The sequence below is a fragment of the Aspergillus brunneoviolaceus genome (assembly GCF_003184695.1).
Source record: "Aspergillus brunneoviolaceus CBS 621.78 unplaced genomic scaffold BO95scaffold_28, whole genome shotgun sequence".
Lineage (NCBI taxonomy): Eukaryota > Fungi > Ascomycota > Eurotiomycetes > Eurotiales > Aspergillaceae > Aspergillus > Aspergillus brunneoviolaceus.
In genome coordinates this window covers 294,173-315,372 of record NW_020290758.1, presented here as the reverse complement: position 1 = coordinate 315,372, position 21,200 = coordinate 294,173, and the positions used below count along the sequence as shown (strand labels likewise).

The 21,200-nt window shown below is 45.4% G+C and overlaps 7 protein-coding genes across 7 annotated transcripts; 4 read left to right on the top strand and 3 right to left on the bottom strand.

Moving 5' to 3' along the window:
- Positions 1-85: 85 nt before the first annotated feature.
- Positions 86-2,026, top strand: BO95DRAFT_452614 (proteasome core particle subunit alpha 7; the record flags this gene model as incomplete). The annotated part of the gene is made up of 5 exons (XM_025588159.1): positions 86-88; positions 933-998; positions 1,057-1,215; positions 1,303-1,629; positions 1,688-2,026. 5 exons carry the CDS (start codon positions 86-88, stop codon positions 2,024-2,026), a joined length of 894 nt encoding a protein of 297 aa, XP_025442952.1.
- Positions 2,027-2,253: 227 nt separating this feature from the next.
- Positions 2,254-5,846, bottom strand: gfa1 (glutamine--fructose-6-phosphate transaminase (isomerizing) GFA1; the record flags this gene model as incomplete). Its single annotated transcript, XM_025588158.1, has 8 exons — positions 2,254-2,671; positions 2,738-2,944; positions 3,452-3,668; positions 3,744-3,905; positions 3,959-5,352; positions 5,424-5,655; positions 5,711-5,781; positions 5,842-5,846. 8 exons carry the CDS (start codon positions 5,844-5,846, stop codon positions 2,254-2,256), a joined length of 2,706 nt encoding a protein of 901 aa, XP_025442951.1.
- A 3,838-nt stretch (positions 5,847-9,684) lies between these two features.
- Positions 9,685-13,443, top strand: set1 (histone methyltransferase SET1; the record flags this gene model as incomplete). The annotated part of the gene is made up of 1 exon (XM_025590215.1): positions 9,685-13,443. One exon carries the CDS (start codon positions 9,685-9,687, stop codon positions 13,357-13,359), a length of 3,675 nt encoding a protein of 1,224 aa, XP_025442950.1. The 3' UTR covers positions 13,360-13,443.
- A 486-nt stretch (positions 13,444-13,929) lies between these two features.
- On the bottom strand, positions 13,930-14,426 carry BO95DRAFT_361422 (RNA methylation protein TRM112; the record flags this gene model as incomplete). Its single annotated transcript, XM_025582522.1, has 2 exons — positions 13,930-14,178; positions 14,241-14,426. 2 exons carry the CDS (start codon positions 14,424-14,426, stop codon positions 13,930-13,932), a joined length of 435 nt encoding a protein of 144 aa, XP_025442949.1.
- Positions 14,427-14,849: 423 nt separating this feature from the next.
- On the bottom strand, positions 14,850-16,169 carry BO95DRAFT_513877 (small ubiquitin-related modifier domain-containing protein; the record flags this gene model as incomplete). The annotated part of the gene is made up of 2 exons (XM_025591635.1): positions 15,663-16,169; positions 14,850-15,516 (listed from the first exon to the last, which is right to left on the bottom strand). Exons 1-2 carry the CDS (start codon positions 15,887-15,889, stop codon positions 14,850-14,852), a joined length of 894 nt encoding a protein of 297 aa, XP_025442948.1. The 5' UTR covers positions 15,890-16,169.
- A 180-nt stretch (positions 16,170-16,349) lies between these two features.
- BO95DRAFT_473031 (U4/U6-U5 snRNP complex subunit LSM6) lies at positions 16,350-17,288 on the top strand (the record flags this gene model as incomplete). The annotated part of the gene is made up of 3 exons (XM_025589697.1): positions 16,350-16,455; positions 16,600-16,713; positions 16,780-17,288. The coding sequence occupies 3 exons, from the start codon at positions 16,350-16,352 to the stop codon at positions 16,800-16,802; spliced, it is 243 nt and encodes an 80-aa protein (XP_025442947.1). The 3' UTR covers positions 16,803-17,288.
- A 98-nt stretch (positions 17,289-17,386) lies between these two features.
- Positions 17,387-19,192, top strand: BO95DRAFT_442138 (S-methyl-5-thioribose-1-phosphate isomerase). The gene is made up of 2 exons (XM_025586355.1): positions 17,387-18,108; positions 18,161-19,192. Exons 1-2 carry the CDS (start codon positions 17,582-17,584, stop codon positions 18,774-18,776), a joined length of 1,143 nt encoding a protein of 380 aa, XP_025442946.1. The 5' UTR covers positions 17,387-17,581; the 3' UTR covers positions 18,777-19,192.
- The last annotated feature ends 2,008 nt before the right edge of the window (positions 19,193-21,200 follow it).

Below are 21,200 nucleotides of genomic sequence, written 5' to 3'. Positions count from 1 at the left end.
TGAAAGTTCGATCAATGGGGCGAGTGTTTCGGAACCCTTCGTCCCCTGGCTGCAGAAGAGACACTGAGGAGGAAATATAGACTCCATGGCAGAGTTATTGGTCCAGGGAAAAAGATTCAAGTGCGAGAATGCCCCGGTGAATGAAGATCAAGCAACTGGTTTGAGTGGGATCCCAGTTATGCATACATGAATAGGAGGGAAGGAGAGAACGTGATTGTCCTTTGAGCAAAGTCACTTCTTCTGAGAGACAGCCGCAGTGATTGACCAGGAGTAGTGGATTGATACATATTTAAGGCACTGGGTGCAAAGCGGGCAGTGAGAGCACATGCTGCCCAGTGCCCAAACGATCATGGTTCTCGTTGGGCACATGAAATAAGAGGATCAGGTAATTTACCGAGAGTTCACGGCTGAATATAGTGAAGGTACTGTACAAGCGCAAGTATACAAGTGGGTGCTAGAAAGTAAAGATTTTTACTAGTACCTATTACCATGCCATCCTGGATGGTTACTGGCTGTCCGGCACTTGGAAACAGTTTTATCCAGATGGATTCAGGCTTGGAACAACGTCATCTTACTTGATACCCTACCACGTGACTCGCAGACTCCTAAAGCAGCGAGTGGTCCGTGCGACCTGAGCTAAGGCCAGGCTGCTCCTTCCAGTCTACTACCTTAGGCATAGGTAACGAACTACGCGCGTCAGCCGACTTGCTTGAAGTCACCATACCTTTCTTCACGACCTTCCAGATCTATTGTCCCGAACTCATAACACTCTATACCCAGTAGCCATCCACCTACACCTGACACTTCCTCCACATCCTTGTATCCCGATTCGCACCAGTTCTGTGACTGTTCACAATCGCCATGGTTCGTTTAGGCTGTCTGCTTGCTCCTGACAACCCTGCTCCTACGATACTGACACCTTCATAATCTAGACATCTATTGGTACTGGTTATGATCTTTCAAACTCGGTGTTTTCGCCCGATGGCCGTAACTTCCAGGTAAAGTCCTGTGCAAGTAATTCAGGGGGCTAGGCAAGTCATTAACTATCTCCTACAGGTAGAATATGCGGTCAAAGCCGTCGAGAATGGGGGAACGGCCGTTGGCATCAGATGCAAAGACGGTGTTGTACTGGCGGTGGAGAAGATTATCAGCAGCAAACTTCTGAAGCCTGGTGCGAACAAGAGGATAGCAACAGTTGATCGCCATGTCGGCATTGTATGGTGTTCACCTCGTGCCTAGATAAAGGCGTATTGCTCATTGCTAAACTTGCTTATGCTAACATGTGTGCTGGTGTTGATGTAGGTCTCGGCAGGATTAGTTCCCGACGGTCGGCATTTCGTCTCGAGAGCTCGAGACGAGGCTTCTTCGTGGAGAAATGTCTACAAGGGACCTATACCGGTCTCCGCTCTATCGAACCGGCTCGGCAGCTACGTACAGGCTTACACGCTCTATTCGAGCGTGAGGCCCTTTGGAGTGACCGCTATCATCGGAGGCTGGGACTCTGAAGCGGAGCTTGCGGTTGACGGTCAAGTTGGAAGCGGACCCAAAGCAGGTTCTGGTGGGAAGGTTGAGGGTGCAAAAGCCGGAGGTCCAGGCTTATACATGATCGAACCGAGTGGTCTGTATTGGGTAAGACCACCCGGCTTGCACGGCTTTGAGTTGATGATACATGCTGATAATGTGAAAGGGTTACTATGGCGCCGCAACTGGAAAGGGCAGACAGGCGGCGAAGGCTGAGCTGGAGAAATTGGACCTGAGTGCCGGCAATCTCAGTCTCATTGATGGCGTGAAAGAGGCAGCTCGCATTGTCTACGTCGCTCATGAAGACAGTAAGGACAAGGACTTTGAACTCGAAATGACTTGGATTAGTTCACTAGATGGTCCAACGCAAGGAAGACACGAAGAGGTACCGAAGGAGCTGCTTGAAGAAGCTGAGCGGGCGGCAAAAGCGGCTCTCGAGGGAGATGACGATGAAGATGATGCGGCGAAGGGCGACGCCATCGACAACGAACGCATGCAAGAGTGAAGTTTTCAGGTTCTAATCAATAGATGAGCTGGCGATTTCCGCGAGAATATACGGCTTCTCTTCAATACCTCAACCTATCATGATAAATGGGATGGCCCTTCCTTGACATCGATCTAGTAAATAAGGCTTCATCTGCTAAGATTTTCATCGATTGTAACCCTCGATTAAGAACAAGAAGAGTATCTTCCCAATTCGGGCCATATACCTTGTCAGCCGCTTGATCCACCCTAAATGTTTCTGCCTTCAGCCCAGTCTCTTCTCTTTGCTCCGAGTTCTACGGCTGCATTGCCCCAATCTTCACCATGGTTATGCATGCCCTTTTTACCCAATCCGGCTCTTTCCAGGCCTTGTTCCTCGTTCAGTACAGTAAGTACGCCAAATATGACAGGCACGCCCGTCTCTAGCTGGACGCGCATCAGTCCGTGAGTCACAGCATCGGCAATGTATTCGAAATGCATGGTTTCCCCTTTGATCAAAACACCTATCGCAATTATGGCATCGAATGGCTGGGGCGTATCAGTAGATGGAGGCTGAGTAGATTGGTTTGCAAGGTCTGCAGACGAAGAAGAAAGCAAGTCCGTGGCGCTGATGGCCTGAGCAGACGCCGAGCTTCTGGCAGCTTGAATCTGCGAGGCGGCATATATCCTAGGAGTACAGCATTAGAGGAACTACTACCGAAAAAACAGTTGGCTTTCCTTCGCGCTCGCTTACCGCTGCGCTGCATAGGGCAACTCATAGCTGCCTGGGACGGTATGCAATGATATATTCTCCTCCAGAACTCCGGCTGAGAGGAGGCTTCGTTTGGCCCCGTCAACAAGAGGGCCGATTATCTCCATGTTCCACCGCGCGTGAACAATTGCAATTCTGAGCCCCGAGCCTACAGGGATCAGTGTCAAGCAACAAGGCATGTGCAAAATGCTGAAGTGGGGTAGTCCTCACCGTTGTGTACCTGTGCGGCTCCTGGACCTTTAACTGTAGTCATTTTTGTGTTGAACTGAGGATTGTAATCTGCAATCTGGTTACTCTGTTGGATTTTTCAGACTATTTGTACGAGGTGTAGAGTTTACAGCGAACTGGCAGTTGGCCGTTTGCGGTTGGGATCCGGAAGTGGGGTCCGCACCGGCCCCGCTAAGCCACTCCATAGTGTTACTACGTAGGTTTGCAAGCTTTGATATATACGTGTATCAAGCAATCCTGGCTAATCCGGAGGGCTTTTATAGTGGCAATGAGCTCATTGCTCGCATGTATCTCAAGGCAAGCTACGCAAAAATGATCATTCTCGAAAATAGACGAATACTTCATTCCAGGGCTGGCATCTTTTGTCGTTAAAAAAATGGTAGTCATTTGTATGAAGGCTATGGTAGAAAATAGAACAACACGGCCCCCTATCTGCTGTGTACTGGTAAGACCACATAGTCAAACTACTCGACGGTCACCGATTTGGCCAGGTTCCGAGGGAAATCAACATTCAAACCCTCTGTGACCGCAAGCCAATAAGCGATTAGCTGAAGGGGGATGACATTGATAAGCCCTTGGAGACAGTCGACTGTCTTAGGGACTTCAATCTTCTCCGTCTGAGCTGAAGAAAACTCCGGATCATCGTGGTTGCAGATGACGATAGGGCGACCTCCACGGGCGATAACTATCATATGGTCAGTCTATCCTGAAGGGCCCATATGCCAAAGAATTTCAGGTGCGGGAAGGCGGTTGTACTTACCTTGCTGGTAAGCATTCAAAGACTTGATGAAGATGTTGTCTCTGGTGAGAATCATGATGATTGGCAGGTTCTCGTCGACTAAAGCAAGAACACCGTGCTTCAATTCACCCGACATGACAGCTTCGCAGTGGAGGTAGGAGATTTCCTTGATTTTCAACGCGCCTGAAAGAAATTAGTAAGCACCATATAGCGATCCCCAAAGTCACAAAGCATACCTTCAAGGGCCGTAGGAAATTGGCCACCTCTACCAAGCAGAAGCAAACTCTTCTGGTCCTTGAAAAACTTTTCGCACATTTGCTTGATAGGCTCGTTAAGTTTCAGGATCTCTCTGAACTGGTCGGAGATCTTGGAAAGTCCCTCCATGATCTCTTCGCGTCTCTTTTGCTTGGAAGCGCGGTCTTCGCTCAACGAAAGGGCAAACATGACCATGGCCACGAATTGTGAGGTATAAGCCTTGGTTGAAGCAACGCCGATCTCAGGACCCGCATTGATGTGAACACCGCAATGGGTCAAGAGCGAGATAGAGGAACCCACAACATTCACAATACCGACAGTCAAGGCACCTCTTTCGAGACAATACCGAAGTGCCATAAGTGAATCCGCAGTCTCTCCAGATTGGGAAACAAAGACACACGTGTCATCGCGGAAAATAGGCGCCTGTCTGTCTAGAAAATCGGAGGCAAGCTCAACGGAGATAGGAATCTCAGTAAGCTCTTCGAAAACTCCACGCACAGCCATACACGAATGGTAGCTCGTTCCGCAAGCAACGAAGATGATTCTTCTGCACCGCCGAATGGTAGAAATGTACTGTCGAAGCCCGCCGAGCGTGACCTGCTTGTTCGCAACATCCAGTCGACCTCTCATGGTGTTGACCACGGATTCTGGTTGCTCAAAAATCTCCTTTTGCATGAAATGGTCGAATTTTCCTTTCATGATCTCCTGCAACTCGAGTTCGATTGTCTGAATGGCGCGGACATTGGAGGTTCCATCATCTTTGGTCAGACGGTGAATGTTGAGCTGGCCCTCGTGGATATGAGCTATATCATCATCCTCAAGGTAAAGGACCTTCTTCGTATGTTCGACAATCGCCGATGGGTCGGAAGACAGGAAAAATTCTGCCGGCTGGGGGACACCATCGTCAGACAGGAAAGCACGAGACTGAGAACGATGCAGGAGGGACTTGTCAGGGGGAGCGAGGAGCCCGGTGGCGGACTTTTTGATGGCTACGTTTTGAGAAGCCTGCTCAGCCGGAAGGGCACCGTCTTCGGAGAACTCGACGTCCACGAAATCAACCTTCATTTTCTTGGATGTGCGGACACCGATGACCAAGGGAGACCCTTTACGGGCAGCGATGACTTCATGAGGGTAGTGCACGGATTTGATGAGAAGACCAAAGGCACCCTCAAGCTCCTTAACAACAGCCTTGGCCAGTACTGTAAACTCGATGTCTGGCTGTTGGTCGTAAAGATATTTCGTGAGCTTGGCGATACACTCAGTGTCTGTCTCTGTTTCAAACCGGAAGCCTTTACTCTCCAGTAGAGCTTTAAGCTCCTTGTAGTTGGTGATGATACCATTGTGAACGACAGCGAACTCCCAGTTCAAGTCGGACCTATACACTCGGGAGGACAGTCGTATGCTTTAGCCAAAGAACCAGAAGGCAGCCGGAGACGTTTGACATACCTATGTGGGTGGCAGTTCTGACGAGATGGTGTTCCGTGGGTGGCCCAGCGTGTATGAGAGATACCAGCATGAGATTCAAAGGTCTTAGTAAGGTCGGGTTTCGACTCTTCGATAAGCTCTTTCAACTTTGCAACCTTGCCAACCTCTTTAAAAGCACAGACTTCATTCTTCTTGTCACCATCAATTGCAAGTCCGGCAGAGTCGTATCCACGGTATTCAAGTCTCGATAGACCTACGCAGCGTTAGGATGGCACGATACTAGATCCAGCAGGTACAGGGAAACTGACCATTGAGCAAAGTATCAAGGATATATTTGCGGTCCCTCTCAACGAGGTAGTTAATGTATCCGAAAATGCCACTAAGCAGTACATTCAAGTCAGAGCAGCTCGGCCCGCACTATCAGGAAAGCAGAACATACCACATGGTTGGGGTCCGAACACAACGTGATAAAGATCTAGGCGATATTGTCTTTCGATTGGAAATGCACTCGACTCAGACTTTGCTTAAAGTTTCGTCGATGGATGCCAACTGTGGGAGAGCATGTTAGACCGAGCGGTGATTCTTTGAGGCGCAAGCGACAGATAGGGGCGTGCGGGGGAGGTGTTTCAAAGCGGTTCCAACATACACTGCCAGTATCTTTTGGTTGAGATAGAATCAGGATCTTGTTGGTGGGAGAGACGGCTATTATCAGGGTAGTGAGAAAGGAAGATTCGGAAAGGCAAGGGATAAACAGAGTAGGTAGAAGTGGAAGGGTATTAGTAGTAACTGAAGGGAGCAACAAACAACGAAGGTCGGAAGGAGGGGGAGCTGCTATGTTTTATGTGGTAAGATTGACCCACAATTAGCACACAGACCAGGGAAGCTGCTACAGGCACTCCAGGGCACAACCATTTATCAAATGAGGTGGCAGCCAATAAACCCACTCTCTGCGCCTCACACGGTCTATTGGTATGTTTCACCCGTGACTCAGCTCTGGACAACCGCTGGGTAATGTTGGCATCTTCCCCGCGGTACTATATATGTAGGCATGGAGGATTGCCGAACAATATGAAACCAGACTGTATCTACTACGTATTACAGGTACTCTCCTAGTTGCTCTACTCCACCGTTCGAAATGATGAAAATCAAGTACCCAGTTTTTGACCGACTAAACTGAGCAGGTCAAGGTTTCGAACACATGGCTATGGTCGGAGTATCACGTATACTGAGTAGAAGCAGTCTATCGGTAGTACCGTACAGCTAAAAGTTCATCACATAGTTTCAAGTACTGGGCTATTTAGAGGGCCACGCCGCCACAGTCCTCTAAACATAGCTTTCTAATAATAGGCCACAGGCGTCTTAGTGCCGATTTGCGCCGTGGTAGGTAAGTCGCTAGTTAGCTTACCAACTGACTAAGTAAGACCTTGTAACTTAACTTATTTCGCCCTTTCAATCCAATAAAGGTCAATATCACCACACCAAGAGGTAGACAATTGTATGGTTGCTTGGCTAAGCTGAGTCTCTTTGGGAATACCTATTTTAACTGTATGCAAAGCCTTCTGCTTACAGAAATGCAGCCCCTAATATAGTACTCGAGTAGTGTCGTATCAAAAGCATATGGGTCTTTACCACCCAGACGAAGGTTTTATAGGCAGTTTTACAAGCTCAAATGAAGAAAGGGGAAGGGGTGCCCCCCCGGGGGCACAATAGGGCATGGTCTCCCATTCGAAGTTTCTTCTATCTTCTCCTACTGCTAGTACGGAGTAGTTAGTATGTTTATCTATAAGTTACGTACCGGTACTCAAGATGTAGCCGCGGTAGGCTGAAACTCCGTTGGCCAAGACATCCATCCCCACGTCCCCCTTTCCTTTCCTCCCGGCAGACACACACCTGGAGTAGTAGTCATTTGAACTTGACCGGATTGTCGGTGGCACAGTACCAGGCGGTGCACCGGTGGGTCGATCAGAGGATCCTTTCTGTTTCTGTGACGGCACAAGGCTCTGAAAAAATAACGAGGCTCCATATGCAGTCTACTGAGTATAACCGATTCTCTATCAGGAAACTATGTACAGGTACTCATATTGCCTCTCCAAATCACTGGTGCTGAAGTTTGACTGGGGCTTCAGGGCTGAGTTAACTCAGAGCCACCGATTATGGTCACTACACAGCTGAAGACATTTAGTATATGTCAATTTTTGAAATAAATCATAACAACAAGCATCTACTGAACTGGTGGAGTTTTAACTGCGCTGAACCAACAGACAACCTAGTGAAATAACTTAAGAATTGCTGGACAAACCACAATTGTTAGATGACATATTTTGCTTAAGGAACCCAATTTATAGACATGCTCTTTATACTTGTATATAGTAATTGAAGCTATGATTTCTATATTTTGACCTTTAATCACCAAGCAATTTTCCTAACAAGTTGTACTTTAGCTGGCCAGGCCGGTAGGCTGATCAGCCAATCCTTTCCTTCTCTTCCACCTCTGATGATGAGATAGCTCCAAACGATTGCCACAAAGGCGCTGGCAAGCATCACATGTCGACTTCGTCCAACAATGGTAATCAACATCGGGTTCACACCATGTCCTGTCATCACATCTCAGACCATCATACGGTACCAGGTTTTCGCAGGGCGGACACACCTCAGCATCACATCCTTGATACGGTGCAGAAGGCTATGACTGTGGGTATATAATACTGAGGACAACAGGAGGCATGTTTAATCATTGATACTGTATATACGGCATAAACTTGGGCTTGCGAATTGATATTAACTAGGGTTCATGCCAACGCGCTTGACTAAGCACCAATAAGTTATTAACTAGTTATTAATTAACTAGCTAAGTAACTAGACATCTACAAGCAGGGATGAAGACCCCTCTCATAATGGCGGGGTCACGATGTCATTCTCGAAGGATTGGTGGGGGCGGTCATATTTCGCAGACTGACTCGGGCTGGGTGGCGAGACATTAACCACCCTTAAGCTGGTATACTGTATTTGACTCGCTTGTCTTCAGTTCATTTTGCTGGTAAAATCGTGTCTTCCGTACTAAGGACTATGATAGCATCCTAACGCCAATAACATACTATATACTCTTATATATGCACTGCCAACTTAATGGGCATGGATGCCGAGGGTAACGTGTGCCAACGGTAAACCGAAATATAAATTCCAAAAATATTTCATGTCAATATTAGCATATTATAAACCAGCTACGTATCCGGTATCTCCAGCATTCCCTACTCAACCTGGGCCCACAGTACTCGAGACTACTCTACATACCTGCAAGAGCATTATCTTGAACTGGTGATAAGTCCACTGCTGTTACAAAATAAGCATCGGGATTGTCTCCTGAGTACTTGCTTATCTGCAATGATCATGGCATAAACACACAACACTCCGCTAGTCGGATGTCTCAGAATACCGACTGTATATGATTTAATCTCCAGAATAATGCGAGAAACATACTCTAAACAACACTAGTGCATAACTTTTACGATTCTCAGCAGGTTATTCTCCCCTACTTATCGAGGAGAAAATCTCCGCTCGAGTGCAGCGTGCCCTACCAATTGTCAAAGCCCGCGGTAGGTATAAGCTCTTGCACAATGAAGTACCTTACAAATGCAAGCGATGTGTGCGACCGCTTGTTGGGAATATTGATACTCATACATGGCAGATGGACTGGTCATAGAAAAAGGATATTGGGAAGAGTCGCGCGCCGATCTTATGACAGGATGATCATAAAGCAAGGCGATAAAGGGAGAAAATTTGCGGCGATTGATACTATGGAAGTTATCTTGTTCGTATGTAACTTATAGTTACTGTACTTTTCACCCTAACAAACGGAGTAACTTACTTACACCCCGCCGCTTCTGTGGTCAATTTTACCCGGCGCGTTGCCAAGGTCGTCGCGTCGGTATGGGTACAGTACATCATTTTATCTGTGACTGATTAAAATATCCTCCCTCCTACCTACCTTTTTTCAGGCCATTCAGCGTGCCACCCGCTTTTTTTTTCTCTCTCTACTATTATTGCATTTCATACGGATTTGTTTTGGGCCATCTATCACCTCCAGCGTCCAAGTCATTTTCCATCTCATTATACGTAGCCCGTCCGCTCTTCCCAAGGGTTGCGAATTTGACTGCTCTCGTTACCGCCTTTCGTTCCAGGAGAGTTTCCTGGCAATACATGCCCATTAGACACGGGACCAATATCAAGGATGCGGCTTGGTACTCGCATTTATCTTGATTCTGGCTGGTAGCCATTTCTCATCATGTCGCGCACTTCAGCAGGTTTTGCAGACTTCTTTCCCACCGCTCCGTCAGTTCTACAGCAGAAACGCAAAGTCACCAAGGACAAGACCCACAACAAGGTTCGTTCGAATGAAGATACAGACCACGAAAGACTCGCATGTTCGACAGAGGCTCAGAATGTCTCTGATTCGGGTGTGAGCACGGCAAGCTCAGGTTCAGGGAATGATCTACCTAGGGAAACGAGACCTGCATTTTCCGATACGGCCGCAGATGGATCCTCAAGTGCGACAAGCAAGAGTCTTACCACGCCTCACGCTTCCGCAGCACCTCCCGGCGCAACAAGTGGCAGCGAAGGACGCCTGGATACGCTTACGCCGCTTACAAATGCAGAGCCCTCACCCACCCAGAAGGCCAGCCCTGGTCGAGCCAGAGAAACGGCAACAGCTGGGGTTCTTTCTAGAAATCCTAGGACCGGTGAACCAAAGCCAGCCATCGCCTTGCTACAAACTCCGCCAACACCGGAGTCACAGGGGCGCTCGACCGGAACCTTTAGAGGCTGGAAAATAGCCTTAGACCCCGAGAACGAAAAGCGGACATCAAAAGACAAACGCAAAAAGGCGCGCTATGTGGAGATCATGTCCCATGGACAGGATGATAGACCGCCGGATCCTCGACTGGTCATAGTAAATTATGCGCGTGGTGCCGGCTGCAAGCAGAAAACAAAATTCCGTCCAGCCCCATATACTTTGCGACAATGGGTGTACGATGCTTCTACAACAATCGGGCCTGGGCCCCCGGTCCAGATAGTGGTCACTGGGTTTGACCCTTTGACCCCAATCGCGCCAATTAATGCTCTTTTCTCCAGCTTCGGAGACATCGCGGAGATAAATAACCGTACTGATCCAATCACCGGCAGATTTCTCGGGATTTGCTCCGTCAAGTATAAAGATAGTGTCTCATTCCGCGGAGGTGGCCCACTACTCGCAATGAATGCCGCAAGACGAGCGTACTGCGAGTGCAAGAAGGAACAGCGTATCGGAACCCGGAGAATTCGAGTCGAATTGGACCGGGACGGGGTTGTCTCGGAGAAGATAGTGTCAAGAGCGATTGACTCCCAGAGGATGGGATATAAGAACTGTCTTTCTGTTGCAGAAGATACAACGGCTGGCCCCTCCGTCAATCAGAATGAGCCCCCCCCGACAGCGCCAAAAGGCCCATCGGGAAGGTCCGTGACAAGGGTGATGCCCGTGATCCCTGAAGGACCAAGGGCTAGCTTCTTCAAGTCAGTTGTGCCGTCCTTGGTCGAGGAAATTCCCATTTTGAGTCAGATCAAGCGAGACCCATATATCTTCATTGCGCATTGCTATGTTCCGGTCCTTAGTACAACGGTTCCTCACCTGAAAAAAAGGTTGAAAGTATTCGATTGGAAAGATATTCGATGTGATAAGACAGGGTATTACATCATTTTCGAGAATTCCAGGCGAGGCGAAGAAGAAACAGAACGTTGCTACAAGATGTGCCACATGAAACCGTTGTTTACCTACATCATGAATATGGAGAGTCAACCTTATGGAAACCCAGGCTATGAGCGCAGCCCCAGTCCACAACGATTGCAGGCAGAGCAGCGAGAACGAGCCAGGTTGGACAGAATCAAGAGAGAAGCTGAATTGGACATCGAGGAAGAGAAAAGCCAAAGAGCAAACGATTTGGATCCCTGCAAGGAAGTGGTAGCCATCATAGTTCGGGACCTGAAAGACAAATTGCTCGAAGACGTGAAGTCTCGGATTGCTGCACCAACTTTGTATGACTACCTCGACCCAGATCGACATGCAGCAAAAAGAAGACAACTGGGAATTCGTGATCCGGCAGGGGCAAAGAGACCTCTGTTTCAAATTGGCATAAATAGCCCAGCTGGGACACCAGATTCACGTTCGGACCTGTCCACAGCCCGCCACCCTTTCGGTCCCTCAAATCTGAGTATCCTTGCGCTTCCACGTATAAGGAAAGCTCACCGCCTCAACCACACAGACGCTGCTTTCTTGGACGAGAGGCGTAAACAACCTTTGCGGAGGAAAGAGGTTCGACCTCTCTATCACCGTCTACAACAATTACACCACGTGGATGATTCAGATGACGAGCAGAGGACGCCTTTCACAAGAGACACCGATGATCCGGACAGTCGTGCCCCAAGCCGGTTGAGCTCAGAGTGTTCGGATTCAGAGGATGTTGATGAACTCGCTCCGGAGGCCTACGGTGCATCTGCCGAGCAAAAAGTCGGCAATGACGAACATCTGTACAGTCCACCTCGAAAAGAAAATGTCGATATCTTGGTTGAATCGGTCACTGATGCCTCGCACGATGCTTCGTACCCTGAACAGCACAAACTCTCCCCGGCATCTCGCAAGCGAAAAAGAGAAAACGACAAAGTCATCGCGCGAAAGAGAAAGAAAGAAGATGGAGGCCTCTTTCAAGTCGATCAAGCCGCAGGTCTCAGTGAGGGACGATTGCACATGGAATCATCCATCGACTTGGAGGTCATTGAGAAGCATATTGCAGATGAGAATTCCCCTCTCGCGAGTGACAAAGATTCAGATAGTGGGCACATTAGTGAAATCCCGAAGCGGGCAGTCGATCCTGCGAAGCTTTTGCGGTCTCGACTGGCTGTTGAGGCTGACACTCAGGATGATGATCATGGTTGTGGCTTCACCCCCATTGCCCTAAATGACAACGAAGTCCAGAAAGAAGTGTCAAAGACTGAAATAGGATGGAAGGTTTCCAATGACGAGCCCCGCCCAACGGTCGAGGATGATGAAGCTATTGTGCTAGATCTCGATGGGTGGCAGAGTCTGATTAAGGATGGGGAGGACTTGCGTTTCCTCCGTGATGTGCTGGAAGGACTACCAGTATCGAACGTTGGAAGTCTCACTGCTTGGGCATGGAGACAAAAAGAAATCAAAGCCCTGAATCGCCCTGGAGAAGTAGGACCTGTGCGCGAAGCAACCAGTATCCTAGGCTACTATGTCTCAAACATCACGGGAGCTGCAAGAACCGAGGGGAGGAAGAGGATTCTGGAGTCGGAAAAGTCCAAATATTTACCGCACCGCATCAAGGTTCAACGGGCCCGCGAAGAGCGAGAGGCAAAAGCGAAAAACGACCCTCACAGTGTTGCTGTCGAAGCCGCGAGAATTGCTGCAGCCAAGACGATGTCTAAATCCACATCCAGATCAACAAGAGTCAATAATCGCCGACTCATCGCAGATATCAACGCACAAAAACAAGCCCTCCCAACTCAAAGCGGCGACGGTGATGTTCTTCGTTTCAATCAGCTGAAAAAGCGAAAGAAACCTGTTCGTTTCGCTCGATCTGCAATCCATAATTGGGGACTATATGCAGAAGAGAACATTTCGGCTAATGATATGATCATCGAGTACGTGGGTGAGAAGGTCCGCCAGCAAGTTGCTGACATGAGAGAGAGACGATATTTGAAGAGTGGCATCGGCAGCAGTTATTTATTCCGTATCGACGAGAACACAGTCATCGACGCGACAAAACGAGGAGGCATTGCGAGATTTATTAACCACAGCTGTACACCCAATTGTACTGCGAAGATCATCAAAGTGGATGGAAGTAAAAGGATTGTCATATATGCCCTGAGGGACATTGAAAGAGGTACGCTTTGTATCATCATTCCCTGATTTATTTGACATGCTGACACATCGATTAAAGATGAAGAGCTTACATATGACTACAAGTTTGAAAGGGAGTGGGACAGCGATGACAGGATCCCCTGTCTTTGCGGTTCCAGTGGTTGCAAAGGTTTTCTCAACTAAGAGTAAGATCGATCGAAGCTTTAAACCCCTGTATGCGAGCTATTCTCACAGTTGCAATTTGTGGTCAACTCCATATCCAAGCTGCCGTATAGTGGCGTTTTCATACAGACAACAAAGTAGCTTTAATATGATGGGGGTCAAACAATCTGGTACATTGCAAGGCCGAGAGCTCTTATCGAGGATGTAGTGCCGTGCCCATCATGATGGCGTCTATGCTCGACATGTAGTTAATGCCTTGTTCAATCCCACCAGCTGTGAAGCAAATGCCATCCCAGACGGCATATGTTAACAACCATAATCTATTGAAGAAAGGGCTAGGGCGGGTTTTTCTTCGGCGAAGCAGCAAGGAAAGAGCTCAGTCAAATACAGACGGGGTATCAAACAACAGTCTGATCATAGCACCAGCGCATGAAGAATCATGAAAGAAGAATTACACTATAGCGGAAAGCCGTCAGCATAGACCCGGATTTCCACGATGGAATTTTTCGTCTTACCGAGATGGCTGGGCAAAAGGAAATTAGCAATTCCTTCCTTGATCATATACTCATGACCGCAGTTGCCACAGCATAGTCTTCCTTCCACAACATGCGTCTCTAATAGCAGTCTGTGAAGATCTCTCATTGTTTGCTCATCATTGAGTGCATCGCCTTCAGGCTTCGAATCAGGAATCTTAGGGAAACCCAGCTAAGTCAATTGAATGAGTGGCCTGAATAAACTTTTCTTGTGGATAGTAGCTGCACACTTACCTCATTGGCCATTACGCGTAGACCTTCCCAATCAATTCGTGGGATAATATTGTGTATGAATTCCGGCTGAAAGTCGACCTCTTGCAGTTCGAGTTCAGCATCCTTGAAATGCAGTGGGTAGGACGACGCGGCTGCTTTGCAGCCTTTGACAGCACATGTCAGAAAATTAGCAGTAAGTAACTTCATTGCTGTTGAGGATGGTTGAGCGACTCCTCGATATGAATGTATAGCTGGGATTGTCTTGCAGTGGCTTAGCTGTTGGTTGGGTGAGCGGCAAAAACGGAATGGGCTGTTTTTAGGTTACGTTATCGGTTTCCTGTGTAATAGGGTGTTCTATATACCGTACATGTGGGTGAAATTTGCTTCACCCTTGTGATTTCAACCTTGTTCCTCAACAGTATACATGAATTGCTGGACCATCTCTCGCCCTAAAATTTACCTGAGTAGACTTAATGAAATACAGAGAAGAGAATCCTTCCACCTAGATTTGACTATGTTCTTCTCCAATTTCTCTGAACTTGGTTATGTTCATCACGTGCTATACTATATTGCCGGTACAAGGAATGTGCAAACGTCACAAGAGTATTAGGTTTTGGTCACCGAAATTTGTTACTTGACTATTACATCCAGGAGATCATCATTTGCAAGATCATAATCTTCAAGAGCACATCCAAGGTCTAAGCGTTCACCATCAAATACAAGGTAAACCTCATGCTCCAGCGAAATCTGTCTCGCATCACGGAATAGGCGAATCAGCTGCGAGACCTGCATTTGAAGACTCACCCTCAATCTAAGATCATCTAGCCCCGGGGCCTTTAAAACGATATTTTTCAGAGATAGCTCGCCGCTGTCCAAGTTTACACCTGGCGCTAGCTTGGCAGAAGACAACGACCGACTGTTGTCGGGATCAAGAGGATTATCAGTAGCGGCTTCCATGTGAATTTGCAGGTCAGAGCTGTCACTTCGTAATGAATCACAGGCAACAGGCCCATGCGCATGGCGACACTTGGGTCCAATTCCCAGACTGCGACATGTGGTGACATCGAAAAGGCGTTTCCCTTTCCAAGTCAGGAAGATAGAAGACTCGAGCCCCTTCGGTAGGTCTTGACGATTTAACCATGCAAGGCGCACATCTTTCAGTGGCTGATGCATTTTTCGGCGAACTATGAGCGGCTTGGTGTTACTGATTTTCGAGGTGATGAGGATCTGGACTATCGTATCTTTGGACGATGTAAGCTTCTTGCTGGGTGTCAAGTGGGGTTTAGTAGGGCTCAGCCTAATCGAGGGTTGAGAGTTATCAATGCAAGTTCTCTTGCCTCCACTAGGGTTCTTTACAGCCGATGTGCCAGAAGTAACAATCTCATCCCGAGATTTTGACGCCAACCCAGGTATCAGGTGGTCAATACCACTGGGATCTGTCACTCCTGGTCCGTGCGATAAAGCATCTGGAGCTTGGCTGCTGAGCTGATCTTCGCTTCCATGTACAGATCTGCGATTGAAAGTGTTGCCATTGGATGGCAGTTGATGACTGAGAGATTCGTCAGAGATTTTGCAGGTCCCCAGCGGTAATGTGTCACCACCATGATTCTCAATGGGAGTACGTCGCCGTTTGATTTCAGTTTCTTGAATTTGGTTGGCACGTCGCGCATGTTGATTCGTGGAAATTATATCATTGTACACTTGACTAGCATGTTGATAAAACTTGAGGTCCTGAGTTTCCTCTCCCCTGCTTGCCCAAGATGGCTTATTGAAAAAGGATCGCATCGAAAGGGCTCTGAATTGACAACCGTAAATTCTAGACTTGTAATGAATGCAGATTCTGGGTGACTGGGCAGAGACCTCGGAATGGAAGTAGACACGATGGTCTTAAAAGAGAAGCGGTGATATCCTAAAGGCGACTTTTCAGCATTCTATTGTGGTAGGTGGTGGATTACAATCCGCCGTTTGATTAGAGAACACGTGCCTTAACTCTGGAGACTAGTGCTGGCTTCCGGGGCTAGAAGTTCCCTGACAAATCGAGAACAACTTTCGCCAGCGGGGCCGACTCTCAGACTTCTGAAAGTTGCTGAATCTAGGATCACCAACTTATCCAAATTCAGTTCTGTCAAGATGGAGAATGGTGCACCTTCTGAAGGGAAAGATCCCTCGGCTTTCCTTGGCGAAATAATCGGTGCTCCAGTGACTATTAAATTGAACTCCGGTGTTGTTTATAAAGGTACCTTCCCGAGCTACTTTGTTCGACTACCTGCTCATATCCCAACTGGAATCCCAGCTTGCGAGGATGGGTGTGGCAAAGATGGAACAACTTACCGATATTTTCAACTTCTGAACCATTGCAAGCTGACATACAATCTCCTAGGTGAACTGCAGTCTGTAGATGGCTACATGAACATAGCTTTGGAGAAATCTGAAGAGTTTGTCAATGGCCGATTAACACGGAGCTATGGTGATGCTTTCATCCGCGGCAATAATGGTTCGTTTGAATCATATCCATGAGCTAGTGGTCTTATACATGCTTATCCTGATCCACATGGAGTAGTGCTGTACATATCCGCAGATTGACGAATTAAACCGTTAATATCACCTCGATCCTCCGAAGGAGATTTGCGAGTTCTTTACCAATTCAACAAATTCTGAGGGACCATCGCCTTACTCGACCCTTGCGGTAGAGGGAACCATGAAGGAAAGCATTGCCGTGGTAATGAATTGAATTATGGAGAATTGGGTTCGAGCTTGAAGGCCAGTGCAAGTTCTGTGCGGACTGGGTAAATCTCACACCTCTCCCTGGTACAGTGCCCTATGGAGATTAGCAAATCAAGTTCAGAGACTTAGGCCAGAGACAAAACATGATCAACTGACACGGTCTCTGGTGCACATCTTCATCAAATAGAAAGGGTCACTAGAAATAGGTGGAGACGTGGTAGGGGCTAAGTTACTTATTCTTCTCTACAAGAATATAACATGTAAAAACTTCCATAGAAAGAAAATTGAACCTTGAAGGGTGTTATGCTGCCTGGGCCAGGTGTTATGCTGCCTGGGCCAGGTGTTATGCTGCCTGGAACAGGTGATAGTCCTACCTGAGTAGGTAGTGAGTAGTACGACCTAGTGTGCTCGGCTCAGAGGCTTGAAATTCCACTTGCCACATTCTCCCCACCAATTAGACCGCCTGTACCTAGCAACGCCTCCAAACAAACGAGAAGGACTTCCCCACCGGTTAAATATCAGAGCAATACAGTCCAGCCAACACCTCTGTCTTTTCTTTGTCTCCATTGGTAGCGTTTCTAGCACTTCGAAATTACGGGACGGTCCATTGATCCTTTTCTGAGGTGGATATCGCAAACATGACTTTGCAAGCCATCAAATATCGAGACGGTGTCCTCGCAATTCTCGACCAATTGCAACTTCCCTACGTGGAAAAGTATATTGATGTCAAGACGAGTGAACAAGCTTGGCATGCTATTAAGACTATGCAAGTCCGCGGTGCGCCGGCTATCGCCATAGTAGCAGCACTTGCCCTTGCGTCTGAGCTTCACCTACTGATTTCAAATGAGGGGTTATCTTCAGATGCAGACGAAGTTCGTCTTTTCATTATAGAGAAGCTGCAATACCTGGTGAGCAGCAGGCCCACGGCTGTCAACCTAGGTGATGCTGCGCGAAAGCTCGAGCTCGTGGTGTCTCAGAGTGCTAGCCAGGCTGGGGCGACAGGTCACGGGGTTGCTGTCTCCTTTATAAAAGCCTCGGAGGCGATGTTGGTAAAGGATGTTCAAGACAACAAGCAGATTGGGGAAAATGGCGCTAAATGGATCATGTCGAATGCGGTGGTTCCGGGGCAGTCAGAGGCCACTGTTTTGACTCATTGCAATACAGGGTGAGTCCACCATCGAGGAGAATCGGGATTTGAATTTCTAACATTCATCCAGGTCTCTAGCGACATCCGGTTACGGAACGGCCCTGGGAGTCATCCGCAGCTTAGCATCAATGAATAGTCTGCGGCATGCGTACTGCACTGAAACAAGACCTTACAACCAAGGTTCTCGGCTCACGGCATTCGAACTAGTTCATGATTGTATTCCCTCCACGCTGATAACAGACTCTATGTCCGCCGCACTACTTGCAAATTCCAAGGCTGGTGTGAATGCGATCGTCGTCGGTGCGGATAGAGTCGCAGCCAATGGTGATACTGCCAACAAAATAGGGACGTATGGACTTGCTGTCCTGGCAAGATATCATGGTGTGAAGTTCCTCGTTGCCGCGCCACTCACCACTATCGATTTGTCGACCAAATCTGGAAATGACATTGTGATAGAAGAACGGCCGGCCGATGAGGTTACTCAAATCAAGGGGCCCTGTGAAGGCGATACGTCTAAGGGCGGAAATTTGGAGACTGTGCGTATAGCTGCAGAGGGAATCAACGTTTGGAACCCAGCATTTGATATCACACCAGCTACACTGATTGATGGAATTATAACAGAGAAAGGGGTCATGGAAAAGACAGCGGACGGTCAATTTTATTTGGCGGGTCTGTTTGAGGATTGATTGCCAACTGCCGGCTGCGGATGCGTCTCCATCTGGCCAAGTTCAGTGTCGCTGGAGGACACGGCCTTGCCACTATTGCATTGGCGAAAAAGCTCATCAATTCTGGTTTCGAGTTCACTCAGGTGCTTCTCCAGGGCCAGCGCTGCTTCCTCGCCTCTGGTTGAATAACGATCAGTTGTGTGTCCGCAGAACTGCGTGATGTGTACTATGCTCGCACTTAGCTATTTCTTTAAAGGCCTATTTAGTATCATTAGCAGCTGAGGTTGCCTGGGGGATCTCGACTTCATGTTGAACTGGGGAGTGTGACGAAGGTTTTACAAACTTACCATGGTAAATTCACTGGAGACATTCTGATCTTCCAGGGAAGGCATCTTGGATATCTGTATGTTGGGCTATAGAATTTTTAAAAAATCGTGTGGAGGTGATAAGTGTGCCAGGAAAATGTTTAGTACAGTCAAGGGGAAAGTGATTACAGAGTATTTCAAACTCCGCCTTTGTCTTAGATAGTTTATCTATTAGGATTCTGCCGTCTGTGTCAGATTTGTTCAGCTATGCTCATATTCTGTGGTTTATTCGATGTCCACCTGTCTGACCGTCATTTATGGTAGCAGCAGAACTTTCTGTGTTAATTCCTCTGATTTTATAATTTATCTTCATAGGAGTTTATTATATTGATCACTCTTATTAAGATTCTTGAACTGGATCTCAAAGTACAAACTAGGCCTATGAAGTAAGTTTATCATAAAAAGGAAAACAAGACAGAATGTTGAGAAGCCAAAGAATACTAAAGGCAGAAAATATAGTAAATGTGATATTCAGAAGTACAAGAAAGAAACAATAGAAATTAATAAAAAGATTAGCTGTTCAGCTAATACTACCTGCAGTTCTAATTCACTGTATGGATCAGCTCTGACTGCACATCTATTAATCCAGTTGTATGGACCCAACCGGCCCTTTCAATCTTGGCAGTTATTACAGAAAGAAGTTTATGTAACAGATTTGACATATCAGTTATGTAATTATTAAACAAGCTGACTATATTATTTATAAAAAATAAAAGCTGTTTCAGAAATCAAAGAAATATTTTATTTTATTACATTATTCTAATAATTTTAATCTTATAATTATATTATTTATATTTTATGAAATAATCTGTTCAGTAATAGCTAACTACAATATATATATGATAGAAAGTATAGATTTCATAACTAAATAAGTTACTTAATATTAGAAACTATATGACAGTTGCAGCTGATGAGTATAAATATAATAAAGTCGATTATATTAGTTAGTTTACTATTTCTTATAAGAAACCAGCAGATAAAAGAACTACTAAAAACAAAAAACAACAGTAGAATTAATAGAAATAATCTAAACTGTTATATATTGTTACCGTTTGTTTATTTATCTATAATAATATTCTGCTGTTTATTTGTATGGCCATTTTTCTTACTGTTTTAGCAGCGAAACTTCAAGATTATTAATTCTTTCTATTTTTTATTATTTTAAATAATTATAATTATATTAATAAATTATATTAAATTTTGATTATAATATATAATAGCATATCCTGCAGCTATTTACATATATTTTAGTATATTTTTTTAAAAAAAAAATATACTACTTTTTTATTATTCTTATATTTATTTTTTATTTTTATTAATTTTTATATTTTTAAGTATTTTATAGTCTGTTTTTTATATTTTATATTTATAGTTCTGCCGGTTGCTATATTTTTTATTTTTTAATTTATTTATTTTGTTTTTATTTATAGATTATTAGGTCTGTTAAGTCCTATTTTAATTATTTAACTAGTTAAACCGAACTCTATATATATTTACTATTCTTAAAATTATTTTTTTATTATTTTACTTTATATTTATTTACTAACTATATTATTTTCGATTATATTATATCTATATCTATTAATTTTAGTATACTTTTATCTTTCTGTTTAATTATTTATTATATTGATACTTTTAAATATATATCTAATTATTATAATCTTAATATTATTAAGTATTATTAGAAAGTTCCGGACTATTTATTTATAATATCTAATATTAATATATTAATATCTATATCTAGCTTAGAATTAGTATATTAAGTTATATAATTCTTTACATTATTGATAAGTCTAAATTAAGAATAATTTAATATAAATATTTTATTTTATATTTATTATATTATTTACATTACTTCTATTTTTATATCTGTTTAAAGTTATCTATATTTATTTTCTTAAAGTATTAACAAATCTGTTTTAAATAAAAATATTTATTTCTTTTTTAAAAGTCTAATTATCTTTTTAAACCTAAATCCGAACTATTTATATAGTAATTTTAAAATCTAAAATCTTAAAAAGTACCGACTAATTATTTTTAAACTATTTGTTTTTTTAGTTAAATTTATTTAAGATCTATA